This window comes from Podarcis tiliguerta (genome assembly GCF_965153285.1).
Source record: "Podarcis tiliguerta genome assembly, chromosome: 2".
NCBI lineage: Eukaryota > Metazoa > Chordata > Lepidosauria > Squamata > Lacertidae > Podarcis > Podarcis tiliguerta.
The window spans coordinates 937,925-953,510 of NC_139535.1; the positions used below are offsets into that span (position 1 = coordinate 937,925).

Sequence of the window (15,586 nt, forward strand, 5' to 3'; positions counted from 1 at the left end):
CAGGGGTCTCCCCCTCCTGCTGCAACAAGCTCCCCTCCCCTCTGGTTTCCCAGGACCAGACGAGGCATGAAGTGGGAAGAGCAGAGGCAGACATGAGGGTCAGGTCTCTGTTTGCTTGGGGAAGGCCTAGAGAGGCGGAGACATAGACGGCTGTGGGGAGGTGGGGACCTTCGGTCTCAGCAACTGATCCGTGGGGCAAGAGCTGACTGAGCCGCTCTGCTCATTGGGCCTGGTGCTCCTGCTTTTGCTCACAAGGAGTTCACTCCCAGCTGGCTGGGGTGATGCAGCGCTGGCTGACTCCTGTCATTTGGTACCCTGAAGGATGCCTCGTTCTCCTTTACGGATGTCCTTTAAGGAAGGGCGCCTGCAAATAATAATAATAATAATAATAATAATAATAATAATAATAATAATAATTATTTATTTATTTATACCCTGCCCATCTGGCTGGGTTTCTCCAGCCACTCTGGGCAACTTCCAACAGAATATTTACCGTATTTTTCGCTCTATTGGACGCAGTTTTTCCCCTCCAAAAATTGAGGGGAAATGTGTGTGCGTCCTATGGAGCGAATGCAGGCTTGTGCCATAGCCACGCGCAACCCCTCCGGCAAGGAGAGGCTGCACGGGGCTATGGCTTCTTTAGCCCTGCGCAGCGTCTCCCGGCAAGGAGAGGCTGCACGGGGCTATGGATTCTTTAGCCCCACGGAGCCTCTCCTGGCAAGGAGAGGCTGCACGGGGCTAAAGGGGAAGGCAAAACAGCGAGCGGGATCCATCCCACTCGCTGCTTTGGCTTGTTCCATAGCTGCGCGCAACCCCTCTGGCAGGGAGAGGTTGTGTGCAGCCTGTACGCTGCTCTTTGGGACTGGGGGGGGGGATATTTTTTCTTGATCCCCCCCCCCTTAAAACTGGGTGCGCCCTATGGTCCGGTGCGCCCTATGGTGCGAAAAATACGGTAAATATAATAGTCTATTAAACATTAAAAGCTTCCCTAAACAGGGCTGCCTTCAGATGTCTTCTAAAAGTCAGATAGTTGTTTATTTCCTTGACATCTGATGGGAGGGTGTTTCACAGGGCGGGTGCCACTACCGAGAAGGCCCTCTGCCTGGTTCCCTGTAGCTTTGCTTCTCGCAGTGAGGAAACCGCCAGAAGGCCCTCGGTGCTGAACCGAGCAGAACGATGGGGGTGGAGATGCTCCTTCAGGTATACTGGACCGAGGCCGTTTAGGGCTTTCAAGGTCAGCACCAACACTTTGAATTGTGCTCAGAAACGTCCTGGGAGCCAATGCAAAGGAGAGTGAGGCGCTCTATGGGGCAAGGCACCCACCTCCCCTCCGCTGCGTGCTTGCATCTCAGCAATCGGGGAAATGCCAGGCACACGCGGTGCTCTCTGCGCACGCAAAAGCCCAGATCAAGGCAGCCGGACCTGTTGAAGAGGCACCTGGGAGAAGAGGATGCTGGACTAGGTTGGACTGGTTAAACTGGGCTTGGGTGGCCGTGAGCCCCTGGCCGATTGTCGACAGTGCGCTTCGTCGTTCACACACACGTGCAAACGTGCGAGCCGCCCTTCCCGCCCCAACTCTGCTCTCCCTCCTTCTCCCCAACAGGGCCCCCCAGGACGCCCCGGCATCCCTGGCTCAGATGGATCTCCCGGACCCCCTGGCACTTCCATGATGCTTCCGGTGAGTCGGGATGGCAGTGAGAGGCCAGCCGGTATCAAGTTCCTAAACCAGAGGTTGACAATTAGGATCCTCAGGAATTAAATATGGGGTAGTTCTCGAGGATGCTGTGAGCAGCCAACCAGTGCCAGTTTCTTCAGGGATTGGGGTGGGGGTTCTTGACGCCATGAACACTAGCCAATCAGAGCTGTGCACAGCCCAATTCTGCTGCAGACGGATGGCTCTCCCCTAGAAATCAGCCCTGAGGGAAACATCTCCCTTCAACTGGGGTTGGGGGGGGCAAATGTGTGGATGTGGGGGTGTTTAGGTGCCTCTCGGTGGAACCTCAACTCTGCCTCTTCCCTCCCTCAGTTCCGATTTGGGAGCAGCGGCGGTGGAAAGGGGCCAGTCGTGGCGGCCCAGGAAGCCCAAGCCCAGGCCATCTTGCAGCAAGCTCGGGTGAGTCCGGTTTCAGGAGGGGATGAAGATGGTGACGAAGACACCCCCCCCAATTTACTTCCCCTATTAAAGTCCAGGGAAAGGTGGTCTTCACTTCCTGGTGGCCCACCCAGATTTCTCTGCCTGCCTTTCTGGGGCGGGGGTCCTTGTCTGACCTAACACTGGTCCTCCAAGACCCCGAAAGAGGGTTTTTTTTGGGGGGTGCAATGAGGGACCCTGTGAAGAGAGGCAGCAGTCTTTGGGGCATCTCAGTTTAGAGAAAAACGTGGAAGAACCCACAGGGCAGAAGTTTATGAAATATAATATGCCTGGCGTAGAGAAAAAGGAGAGAGAGAAAAAGGTTTTTCTCCCTCTTTCATAACGCTGAATGATGCAAGGTTCAGGACAGATGAAAGGAAGTCCTTCTTCGCAGAGTTAAATGGTGGAACTCCCTGCCACCGGAGTCAGGGATGGGGTAAACCAACCTGAATGCCTTCAAAAGAGGGTTAGGATGAGCAAGGAAGAGAGGGCTTCTGAATCCCACTGACTGGAAACCCCAGGAGGGGAGGGGCCTGTCCTTCTGCTCTGATCCTGCCTGTGGGTTTCGTACTGGGGCATCTGCTTGGCCACTGCGAGCAGGATGCTGGCCTCAGTGAGAAAGCCCTTCCCTATGTTCTCGTGGAGCCTCCAGGCCCAGAGGTAGTCTATTGGGATCCCTAGTTTCTTCGGGGCATTGGGCCTCTGTGAGAATACGGGGTGCTGGACGAGAAGGGGGTCCCCGGCCTGAGCCAGCAAGGCTCTTTCCCTGCTCTTAAGAGTCCTCTCTGAAGGAATGACTGCCGGGCGTGGAGCACGCTTCCACAGCTGCCTGAACATCACGCCCTCTATCTAACCTTTGGCTTTCTCAGTGGTCTGCCGTGCCCTGTCTGTGACCTTTGTCTCCTTCATTATACATTGTGCAAGGGGAGAATGACGCGGTGGAAACAGGTGCCAAAATAACTTTGTACAACCCCTCAATCTCGGGATGTGTAAAGGTCACAGTCCAAAATGTATCTGGCTGGTTTTGCATATTGTGCTAATAAAAGGAGCCTCCGCAGAGCTAGCTGGCAGCTTGCTTAGGCACAGCTCACCTGCATTACCAACTCCTTCCTCCTGCCTTCACTTCACCTCTCCCTTCCCAGGAGCACTCGCGTCCAAACGCTCTTCCACTGATGGTCTGGTACGAACATCTTAACGACTCCTCCCTCCCCTTTTCTCTCCTCCGCAGCTGGCCTTGCGTGGCCCCCCAGGACCCATGGGCTATACGGGTCGTCCTGGACCCCTGGTGAGTATTTTGCTTGGGGGGGGGGAGGTGCTTGGGTTTGTTTCCTGGCTCAATAAATTCAGAATCCAACAGTGCTGTGGTGGTTTGAGTTTTTTTGGACGAAGCCCTGGAAGGAACCGGAGTTCGAATCCCCCCTCAGTGGTGAGGTGTGGCAATGCAGTCGGAGCAAAAAGCAATTCAGCACCATGAATCGGGCCCAGAAATGAAGCTGGCGACCAGGGCGTCTGTTTCTGAAATGGGGTTTCTGTGAGATCTAAAGGGAGCCCCAGGCAGCAATCTGGCCGCTGCATTTTGGAGCAAGTGAAGTTTCTGAGTCGTCTTCAAGGGCAGCCCCAGACAGAGTGGATTGCAGTAGCTGAGTCAACAGCTAATGCTATTCTGGGCTGCATCAACGGAGGTCTAGTGTCCAGGTCAAGGGAAGTCGTAGTCTCACTCTCTTCTGCCTTGGTCAGGCCCCATCTGGACTATTGTGTCCAGTTCCGGGCACCACAATTTAAGAAGGATGTTGACAAGCTAGAACATGTGCAGAGGAGGGCGACCAAGATGATCAAGGGTCTGGAAACCGAGCCTGATGAGGAACGGTTGAAGGAGATGCCTATGTTTATCCTGGGAAAGAGGAGACATGCGAGCCATCTTCAAATATCTTAAGGGCTGTCCCATGGAAGAGGGAGCAAGCTTGTTTTCTCTTGCTGCAGAGGGTAGGACTCGAACCCATGGCTTCAACTTACAAGAAAGGAGATTCTGACTAAACATCAGGAAGAACCTTCTGACAGGAAGAGCCGTGTGACAGTGGAAAGGGTTCTATACGCCAGACAATGAGCTACATAGAGCAGAGCTTTCCAAACTTCATGTTGGTGACATGCATCACTTCGCAACACAGTCATTCAGTTTCGCATCATTTCACAACACAGTAATTCACTTTTACTAGCAAACCGGAGGTTAAACTAACCCCTTTCCAGCCCCGGGAAGGATTCACACGACTCGCTGACACACTGCAGCTGAAACCCTAGTGCGTCAAGACACACAGTTTGGTAACCTCTGGCGCAGAGTCCGCCACCTCCAGCTCTTTGGAGGAAAAGCTGGGATACAAACACAGCCAATCTGAATTTGTTAGTTCCTTTATCTTCCCAAGGGCAGCCCAAATGGAGAAATAATCGCCGTACCAAACCAGATGAAATGCGCAGCCCTTCAGAGCTAAGAATGTCTTTTTTCCTTCCTGTCTTCCAGGGCCAACCTGGCAGCAACGGCGTGAAGGGGGAGCACGGAGACTTTGGTCCCCAGGTAAGCCGGCTTCCCAACCTGAGCTGGGAGCCCCCTGGCAGCGCCCCACTCTCTCCCCCCTGCGCCCCCCAAAATCCCCCTTTAGCATAACCTGCGTCGTCTGACCTCCTTCTGATAAAACGGCTGGCAAACGAGACAGAACAGCCGCGCATCAGAACATCGCAGGCTCAGCATGAATCGTACGAGACGGCGAGGAAATCGTCAGTAAAACAGTTGCAAAGGCATTTAGAAAACAACTAAAACATGAGCTGAACGTCCTAAGTGCCATATAAGTTGTGTTTTATTGGGCCTGCTTGAGCTGAGATTGCAAGGGGTCAGACTAGAGGATCCTTGGGGAGCCCAACTCGATCGTTTTCTGGCTCACACAGACCCATTGCACACCACCCCAGAGGACCTGCGTACAAGCTGGACGTTTGCTGATTTGTTCCCGGGTCCAAGCCGTGTCCTTGCAGCAAGGCATATCGGACCCTCCAAATGTCCCCATTTCCCAGGGAGAGTCCCGATTTCTGATTTGGCCCCAGAATCCCCCACTTTTCCTTAGGACACCTCTGTTTCCATGGGAGAAATGTCGGAGGGGGTGGGATATTCCCCAAACCAGCAGAAAACAGCAAACTGCCACCATCTCCATGTTCTTGGGGTCATTTGGCTGCTGCCCCCCCCCCAGCTCAGATTCCTTCCCCCCAAAAAACAAAATCTAGTGGCTGCTACAGACCTCAAATGCAACAGACAGCTGGCGGGGGGCCGGGACCCCTCCCCAATTCCCCACCCCTCTTTCATGAAGTCCCAGGGTTTCCTCTCTCCTCTCCCCCCCCCAAATGTTTAGGGACAAGACGGGGCACCCTGATACGACTCTCTGTTTCTCCACTTAGGGTCCTCGAGGTCCACAGGGGCTGACTGGACCCCCAGGGAAGCCCGGACGCCGAGTAAGTTTCTGCTTCTGATGTTTATTTTTTATTTTAAAAAAACCAACAGAAGCAGGTTGCTGTTTTTCGCCTCCTCTGCGATCCCTGCGTTGTGGTGGGGTTGGTCTAGATGAGCCCCGGGGTCCCGTTCCCGTGTGGCGATCCTACGGTCCCGGGAGTCACGGAATAAAAGTAAAAATAACAGTATCGATTTGCTTGAAAGTTAGTTGGGGTGAGCTTTTGAGAAGGTGACGTTTTGGAAGATTTGGGGCGGATTAAACGGAAGGGCTTCTTCATGCAGTGGAAACTGTGGAACTCTCTGCCACAAGAGGCATCGATGGCGGCCACCAAAGTGGATGGATTTAAAAGAGGGTTAGGCAAATTAATGAAGGACCGAGCCACCGTGGCTGTGCTTTGCCATCACGGTCAGAGGCAGTCAGAGGTTTCTGAATCCCAGTTTTTGGAAAACGGCAGGAGGCGAGAGGGCTCCTGGTAGGAGGGGAGAGGGCTCTACGCGGGGCTGCCCTTGAAGCTGTCCCAGAAACTCCAGCGGGTGCAGAAGGCTTCTCACAGGATCCCTGCTATGGGAGCATATTCACCCAGTGCTTTACCAGTTGCACTGGCTCCCGGTGGAGTATCGGGTCAGGTTCAAGGTGCTGGTTTTGACCTTTAAAGCCCTTTGTGGCTTAGGGCCCTCATATTTACGGGACCGCCTCTCCTGGTCTGCCCCACAGAGGACCTTAAGGTCCACGAACAACCATAGTTTAGAGGTCCCGAGCCCTAAGAAAGTCAGATTATCCTCCACCAGGGCCAGGGCCTTCTCAGTGATGGCCCCGACCTGGTGGAATGCTCTGTCCCACGAGACCAGGGCCCTGCAGGATTTAACCTCCTTCCACAGGGCCTGTAAGACAGAGCTATTCCGCATGGCTTTCAATTTGAACCTGGCCTGATCTTTTATTCCCCTTCCTTCCCTCCCCCTCCCCTTTTATGAAGATTCCCCGTTCTGAGACCCCACAGCTCCTTCTCCCCTGGTCTCCTCGCTGGCCCAAATAGGACTAATTTAGCCAGCTAGCCCTGGTACTGAATGGATATCCCCCCTAAATTGTTTTTTGATTTTATTGTTATTTATGCTTTAGACCGTATTTTATGCTGTTTTTTTGTAGCATCAATTAAGTGTTTTAAATTTGTTGTTAGCCGCCCTGAGCCCGGTTTCCTGAACCGGGAAGGGCGGGGTATAAATAAAAAATTATTATTATTATCTAGATTCTTTGGGTTCTTTGGCTGCTGTGAGGCCAGGGTGCTGGGCTCCATGGGCCCCTTTGTAAGGGGGGGGGCCTATGAGATTTGTCTCCCTCCCTCAACCTGCCTCTCTCCCTCCCACCCACAGGGTCGTGCTGGAGCAGACGGTGCCCGGGGGATGCCCGGGGAAACGGGCATCAAGGTAAGGCGACCCTCTGGGCGCTGCAGGGGGTTGGGCTAGATGACCGCTGGGTCCCTTCCAACCCGACACTCCTGCCATTCTAGACAAAGGGCCTTTGGGAACGTGGTTTCATGAGGACTAGCGCCGTCCCCTCAGGATTTGCCGCCCTGACCTTGTGAGAAGGGGGGGTCACCTTTCCCTTCTCTCTCCCTGCAGGGCGATCGCGGGTTTGATGGGCTTCCAGGCCTCCCAGGGGAGAAAGGACACCGGGTAAGTGAAACGGGGAAGCCTGCGAGTTGGGGGTCGGCAGCCCCACCCGAATTGCTCACTGCAGGAGGGTGGGCTTGATGACCCCTAGGGGTCCCTTGCAAATGGTGTGATTCTATCTATCTATCTATCTATCATCTATCTATCTATCTATCTATCTATCTATCTATCTATCTATCTATCTATCTATCATCTATCTATCTATCTGTCATCATCTATCTATCTATCTATCTATCTATCTATCTATCTATCTATCTATCTATCTATCATCTATCATCTATCATCTATATCTATCATCTATCTATCTATCATCTATTTATTAGTTTTTTTAACATACCATTTTCAACAGTAATCAAACATATTTTTACATCTTTTTCAATTTTTTTTGACTTCCACCAGTCCTGTCTGAAAATTTTCCAGTCTAATCTCCTAGTATACGTTTCTTATTTTCCCTGTTACATTCCAAACTCATAACCAATATCTCCATCTTTTTCCACTTTGTAACACTTCGTATATTTCTCCCTGCAAAACTTCTTGTAGTCCTACTAGCGTAATTTGTTGGTTACAATTGCACTCCAAATAGTTCGTATACTTCTTCCAATCTTCTGTAAATCTCTGGTCCCGCAGGTTTCGAATCCTTCCTGTCATTTGGTCCAGTTCTGCGTAGTCCATTATTTTCGTCTGCTGTTCTTCTTTCGTCGGAATTTCTTCTTGCTTCCATTTCTGGGCTAACAATACTCTTGTCGCTGCGATTCTAACTCTTGGAACACCCCTTTTGCATCTGCGGTGGCTTTGCTTCAAGGGAGTCCTGTGGAACTCCCTGCCACTGGAGATTCAGCAGGAGCCCTCCGTGGCAACTCTGAAACTCCTGCTAAAAACATTTCGATTCCGCCAGTTCTGTGCAGGCATTCGATAATACGCAGAAGCCTCCTTCCAGAGGGGTTAATTTTTTTTAGGCTGGCGTTTATTACACAGTTTTATGCTTTCGTTGCTGTAAACCACCTTGATTTTTTAAAAATAAAAATGCTACATAAACTAATTCATTTTTTGAATAATATTTTTGAAAATATTTATTAAATTTTATAACAATTAATGATACAAATCCCATTCATCGTGTGATTTATTATTATTGTACCTCTGGACTTCCCTCAACTCCCCCTCTGCTGAGTTATTTAGTTTTATTTATCGTATCCTGCTTTTTCTACACAAACATAGAATCCCTTATTCTTTCTCTAAAATATCTGCTACTCAAATGAAGTTGTGAACTTTTATTCAAACCCTGCCAGTGAATCCAGTCCATTTTGTTGTTTCTGCAAATAGACTGTAAATGGTTCCCAGACTCTTTTGAAGTCCTTTGTGTCCTTCTCTCGTAGTTTGTCTGTTAGCTTAGCCAATTCTGCAGAGTTCATCAGCTTTTCTTGCCATTGTTCCTTTGATGGTATTTCTTCCGTCTTCCAATATTGTGCAATCAAGATTCTTGCCGCTGTTGTAGCATACATAAATAATGTCCATTTTTCTTTTGGTAGCTCTTGGTTTGAGATACCAAACAAAAAGGCTTCAGGGTGTTTGACAAAATTCATTTTAAACATTTTTTTTCCAATTCATTGTATATCATTTCCCAATATTTTTAATGCATCTGCATTCCCACCACATATGACAAAATGTTCCTTCCTTTTCCTTACATCTCCAACATCTGTTATTTTCTTTCCTAAACATCTTTGCCATTTTCACTGGTGTGATTACCATCTATACATAATTTCCATGTAATTCTCTCTTAATAGTATGCAATCTGTGAATTTTATATCAACTTTCCATAATTTCCCCCAACTTTCAAGTTGGATGTTGTGTCTCAGATCCTGAGCCAATTAATCATATCTGATTTAACCTCTTCATCCTTGGTTTCCCACTCTAATAAACTATATGCTTTTTTTTAACAATTTAGCATTCTCTTCCACTATTTCTTTATGAAATCTGGAGATTGTATAACTAAACCCCTTTCTACTGTCTTCCTTAAAAATTTCATTTAATTGCCTATGGCGTAACCAACTTTGTAAATAGTCTTTTAGTTCATCATACTCTCTGAATTTGAGTTTACCTTCTTCTTCTGCTAACAACTCTCTATATGTCAACCAGCTTACTTTTTTGGTCGACTTAAGTGAAAATACTTCAGTAGGTGACAGCCACCATGGTGTTTTCCACTCTAATAGATCTTTATATTTTCCCCAGACTCTTATTAATGACTTTCTTATTATATGATTTGAAAAACCTTTATGTGTTTTCCCTTTCCCATACCATAAATATGAATGCCAGCCAAATCTATTGCTGTGTCCTTCTAATTCTAACTCTTCTTCTTTTTCTAATTTTATCCAATCCCGTATCCAAACAAGACAGGCTGCTTCAAAATACAATTTCAAATCTGGGAGGGAAAAGCCTCCTCTGTCTCTTAAGTCTGTTAGTATCTTATGTTTTATCCTCGGTCTTTTCCCATTCCAGTTAAAATTTGAAATATATTTTTGCCATTTTTTGAAGGATATATTGTCATCTGAAATAGAAATAGTATCTTTGGCAAAGCACTCATCTTTATTGCTGCAATTTTCCCTAACATGGAAAGATTCATCCTTCCCCAGATTTCTAGATTTCTTTTAATTTCATTCCACATTTTCTCATAATTATCTTTATATACATTTATGTTTCTTGTTATTAACCATATTCGTAGGTACTTAACTTTTTTATGAATTTCAATTCCTAACTCTTGGGATAGTTCTTTCTTCTCTTCTTCTTTTTGATTTTTAAGAAGTAGCTTAGTTTTCTTCTTGCTAAGTTTAAATCCTGCTACTTGACCAAACTCCTGTATTTTTTCTATTACCTTTGGGAGAGATATCGTTGGTTCTTCTACAGTAATTACTAAATCATCCACAAAAGCTTTTAATTTGTATTAATATTTACTTTTCCTAATACCTACTATTTCTTTATCCTCTCTAATATTCCTTGCTAAAACTTCCAGGACCATAATAAATTAAAGTGGTGAGAATGGGTGTAGAGTATTCCTTACCCTATGTGACTAGAATGTGGCCTTCTGTACTCTCTTCCTGTGCTTGCTACCCTGTTGAATTCTTCGAGTTTTCCTTCTCTTGTCCCTTTCTGAATCTCACACTGTTTTGTCATCACTTGATTTACAATTAATTTTGCTCTTTGTTCTGAGTAAATAGCTTGGACTCCCCTCCTATATTTTTCTCCAAATTACATCTCTTCTAGGTCTTTTTTCATAAAGTCCCAAGAGATGTTATCAAAGGCTTTCTCTGCATCTATAAACATTAGGGTCCCTTGTTTTTCATTTCTAACTTCCAGGTATTCTATTATATTCAAAATATTTCTTATATTATCTTTCATTTGTCTACCTGGTAGAAACACTGCTTGGTCTCTATGAATATATTCCTCTAAAACCTTTCTTAATCTGTTTGCTAAGATGTACACAAACAGTTTGTAATCATTGTTTAATAGAGAAATAGGTCTATAATTTTTAACTGACATCAAATCTGACTCTTGTTTTGGAATTAGTGTTATATATGCTTCTTTCTATGTCTCTGGAACCTTCCCTATTTTTAGAATTTCATTCATCAGATCTTTTAGCGGGTTCACAAGCTGCTCACTCAGTTTCTTAGCTGATAGCCCATCCGGTCCAGGCAATTTCCCAACTTTTGCTTGCCTTATTGCATTTAAGACTTCTTGCCCTATTGTTTCTTCATTTAATACTGCTAACTTATCTGTTTTTATTTTTGGTAAATTACTCTTTTTAAGAAATTCCTCTATCTTTGGTATCTTTTCTGTTCCCTTTTTATATAAATCAGCAAAGTACTTGACAAAGGCTTCCCTAATTTCTTTTGGGTTTTCTGCTATCTTGCCATTTGCCTTTATTTTGTTGGTATAATTTTTTGACTCATTTTTCCTTATTTGCCGTGCCAATAATTTTCCTGACTTACTGGCATGCTCGAAATATTTTTGTTTGCATCGTTTAATTTTCCATCCTATTTCTTCGTTAATAACCATTGAATATTGTGTTTGCAACAACCTAATTGCCTGTTTTACTGTTTATTTGTTAGGTTTTATTTCTCATTCTTTCTCTTTTTCTAGAATTGCATCTAAAATATCTCTTTTCTTTTTTCCCTTTTCTTTCTTTTTTATTGAGTTTTGTTGGACAAACAGCCCTCTCATAACCGCCTTGAATAATATTTGAATAATATTTTCTAGTTTAACACGTTCATGTGTGTTATATTTCACTAATAGATGCCTTTTTTGGCAAACATTCTTAGACCCTCTAGTATGTGCATTTTTGTATGTATCATCTGGGTGGAGAATTGCGTCGAGAATTTCAGAAAAGTGCAAATATCGAAGGAGTAATTCGTTTTGGTTTGGGCATCATTCCAAGGAGTGCAAATTAGGCAGCTTCCCATTAAATTGTAAATAAAATCAAATTTCTTCCCCCACCCCTGGGGGCATTAATTTAAATTAATTCAACCTTTTAACAAACAAACAAACAACTTTCTGCTCCCAGCTTATTATTCATTGGATTTTTAAAAAATAAAATAATGGCTACAATCCACAATGGCTATGTTTTCCTTCCAAATGCCTCTGGATATCATGGCTGGGAATCGCAGGTGGGGAGAATTGCTGCATCCCATAATAGGCACCTGGTTGACCACTGTGAGGACAAGATCCTAGACTAGATGCACCCTCCCTGCTTGGGCGTGATCCTGCTGCCACGGGGCTAACAACAACAACAACAACAACTTATTTAGGCTTTCCTTGGTGCTTTCTGACCACTCCCTGGCAGGCAGAGGTTCAACAGGTGAATCTTTCCACCCTCACTAAATGCACCTGTTGAGCTTCTGCATCTCATCCCTCTGGAGGCCCAGACGGAGCCCAAAGGAACTTGGGTTTCCTGACCCCATTGGAAGCGTCCTGGGCCCATAACCTATTGGCAAAACCTATTGAGGTTTTGCAACTGACTAGTTGGAGGACCTTAGCCAGACCTAGCAGAGTAAACGCAGAATTCATGGAAGCAATTGGCGTCTTGGCTGCAGACAGGATGGACAAAGCAGGAACCAGGAACTTGTAGTTAGGTGTTTATTATATACAATGGACTATTTACAGGAACAGAACAGAACAGGGATCTTTAGCTAACTCTCTCATACACGACTCTCAACCTCCAACTTCTACTCTCAAACTCGTACTAGCACACATTTCAATTAGTAGGCCATTAATCATTATTCCCGTGAGAGAGCTTGACCAATCATGGAGCTGTCTCCATGCCTCTGTATCACTAGGCAGATGTACTCCTTCACATTGCCTTGGCTGTCGGCCAAACCTAATTGACTCTGTGTGAGGAGCTGCACGTACTCAGATTCCCGACAAATTACTGTTCCCAGAATCCCTTGGGTGAAGGAGGCGGGGCCTCGTGCAGGAGGTCTGCTCTTCTGTGTCTCTTCTGATCAGTGTGTCTCTCTCTCACCCCACCCTAGGGTGACTCCGGATCTCAGGGTGTTCCTGGTCCCCCCGGGGAAGATGGCGAGAGGGTGAGTACTGGCCACGGGTGCAAAGAATTGGGGTGCAGGGAACATACAGTGGGGTTTGATCCAACAGAGGTCCGTCCGTCAAGGGGGCGTAGAAAAAAGCAGAAATATTCTAGGGGTCGGGGAGCGAGACCCCTGCGAGGTTGCCAAGTTTGGAGCTTCTAATCTTGGAGAAAAAGCCTGGAAGAGGAGGAGGAGGAGGCATGGTAGAAATTTACGAAATTGTGCATGGAAGGGAGGAAGTTATTTTCCCTCTCTCATAAGACTCAAACCGGTGGACGTCCGGGGAAGTGGAATGTCAGAAGATTCAGCATGGATTTCATTATTTTTTAAAAAATCATTTTTGTTGATTTTCCAATAAAAAACATCCAATTAATATATCCAATCATAATACTCCAAATAAAATAAAAAAGCTAAAATAAAAAATCAAATTAAAGTCCAAATTGTTGTTTAGTCGTTAATTTGGACTCTTCTAGTCCAAATTATAATTATTAATTTTTCGTATCTCCCCACGGTCTGGATCTCTGAAGCATATCTACACATCTTAGTCCTGCTTCTCCTCATTGTTGAGGATGGATTTCAAAAGTCCATATTCACGCAGGTTAACCTACGGAACTCCCTCCCCCATGATGGCCGCCAAAGTTGGATGGCTTTACAAGGGGATGAGAGAAATTCCTGGAGGGGGCAAGGGCTGTTCAATGGCTGGAGGCAGCGAGGCTTCTGAATCCCAGCTGCTGGCAACCACAGGAAGGGAGAAGGGTTCGAATCCTGTTTCCCAATTTCCCGCAGGCACTGTGAGGCCAAGACGCTGACTTATGCAGGCCCTTTGACCTTATCTCTTTGCATTTTTATATATATAAAAAACCCTTTTATAACGTATATATAACAGAGATAACCATTGTAACCCCTGGCAAAGATCAACAGGTGAGAAAGAAAACCAGAACGAGTCCAGTTGTACCTGGGTTAAAATGAAAAAGTCCAAGTAAATACTGTTGGTGTTATCAGTTTGTCAAGGATAGGCTCTTTCTATGTTCTAAGATGATGACGATGATGATAATTGTGGCTTCCAACAAATAGGAAAGCATCAAAAACATCAGATGTTAAAAACCAAGTATATGCATTATTTTTCAACCTTGAGGACTAGCGACCTGCCCATTAAAAAACAGCAGGAGTTGAGATTCTCTGACGCAACCATTAGCGGGGGTGGGGGTGGGGGTGGGTGGGCTTCAGAGCCTTTACGCATACACAGGGATGTTTTTTGGTGGAGGGGCAGAGGCAGCATTCCCTGAGATGAATTCTGCACACGCACAGAGACCCTGTTGTTCCCTGAGCTCCTTTGTGACTCTGTCTCCCTTTTCCCCCCAATGCAGGGAGACGACGGAGAGGTCGGCCAACGCGGTCTTCCTGGAGAACCGGTGCGTATGGTCCCCTTTCCGCAAGGGATCTTGGGTTCTGGCCAAGTCTGGGGCCTCTATTGCGTATCCCAATGGCGGGGGCCTCGTCCTCCCAAGCAACGGACGAGGGTGACGAGGGGGCAGGGAAAGCAGGTGGCAAGTCCTCACCTCCTGTCCGAAGTGGCACATTCCTCCTGACCGCTGGATTGTAGCCACATTGGCTTCCTGCCAACAAGGCCTTAAGCCCCTCCCTCTTCCCCGGAAGCCCCACCCACCCTTAAAATAAAGGTGGCTATTATTATTATTATAATTTCAAGTACAGTCATACCTCGGGTTACAGACGCTTCAGGTTGCGTTTTTTTGGGTTATGGACCGCCGAAACCTAGAAGTACCGGAACAGGTTTTGGAGCTCGTGCATGCGCAGGAGTGCTAAATTGCGCTTTGCGCATGCGCAGACGCGCCGCTGGGGATTGCGAACGCTGGGGGTTGCGAACGTTCATCCTGCACAGATCACGTTCGCAACCCGAGCGTCCACCGTATTGTCACATTTCTGGACATTACATCAAGGTGGTTCGTAGCTGCTGTGTTTTGACGCCGTACAGTGGACTGTGTCTTTTTATTACTACTACTACTACTACTGCAGTTTTTTAATCCAGACCAAGCCCTATTTCCAGTCCAGGGGAGAAAACAACAACAACATTAATATTTGTACCCACTGCGCCTTGCCCCAGTCACTGTGGGTGGCTTCCAACAGACATAAAAACACAATACAGTCATACCTCGGGTTACAGACGCTTCAGGTTGCGTTTTTTGGGGTTACAGACCGCCAAAACCTGGAAGTACCGCCGAAACCTGGAAGTACCAGAATGGGTTTCGGCGGCTGCACATGCGCAGAAGCTCTAAATTGCGCTTTGCGCATGCACAGAAGTGCCAAATTGCAACCCGCGCATGCACAGACACACCGCTGGGGGTTGCGAAGGTGCATCCCGCACGGATCACGTTCACAACCCAAGCATCCACTGTAAAACGTTGAGCATTCAAAACATGGTCCAGCAGTGTGATGCGGCGGATGCTTGCCAAGCAGAGGGCTGGACTAGATGCCTCTAGGGGTCCCTTCCAACTTGACAGTTCTGTGATCCAGCCCCCTGAAGGTGAGGGCCTGACCGTTTCTCTCTCCTTTCCTTCAGGGCCCCCGAGGTCTTCTTGGCCCCAAAGGACCCCCAGGGATCCCAGGCCCTCCGGTAAGTGCTGGGGAGGGGGTTTTCCTGCCCCACTGAGCCACACCCCCAGCCCCCCAGCCCTAACCGCCTCTTGTGTCTCTGCCTGTTCTCCTGAC

At 47.1% G+C, this 15,586-nt stretch overlaps 1 protein-coding gene across 1 annotated transcript in view; it reads left to right on the forward strand.

Annotated features, from left to right (window-relative positions):
• The window catches only part of COL11A2 (collagen type XI alpha 2 chain), a 100,060-nt gene that overhangs the window by 38,523 nt on the left and 45,951 nt on the right, over positions 1–15,586 (forward strand). Inside the window, exons 12-21 of the mRNA XM_083424546.1 lie at positions 1,604–1,678; positions 2,027–2,113; positions 3,360–3,416; positions 4,644–4,697; positions 5,567–5,620; positions 6,987–7,040; positions 7,236–7,289; positions 12,806–12,859; positions 14,227–14,271; positions 15,438–15,491. Of these exons, the coding sequence (XP_083280672.1) occupies positions 1,604–1,678; positions 2,027–2,113; positions 3,360–3,416; positions 4,644–4,697; positions 5,567–5,620; positions 6,987–7,040; positions 7,236–7,289; positions 12,806–12,859; positions 14,227–14,271; positions 15,438–15,491 (588 nt within the window). The remainder of the gene's footprint in view (positions 1–1,603; positions 1,679–2,026; positions 2,114–3,359; positions 3,417–4,643; positions 4,698–5,566; positions 5,621–6,986; positions 7,041–7,235; positions 7,290–12,805; positions 12,860–14,226; positions 14,272–15,437; positions 15,492–15,586) is intronic.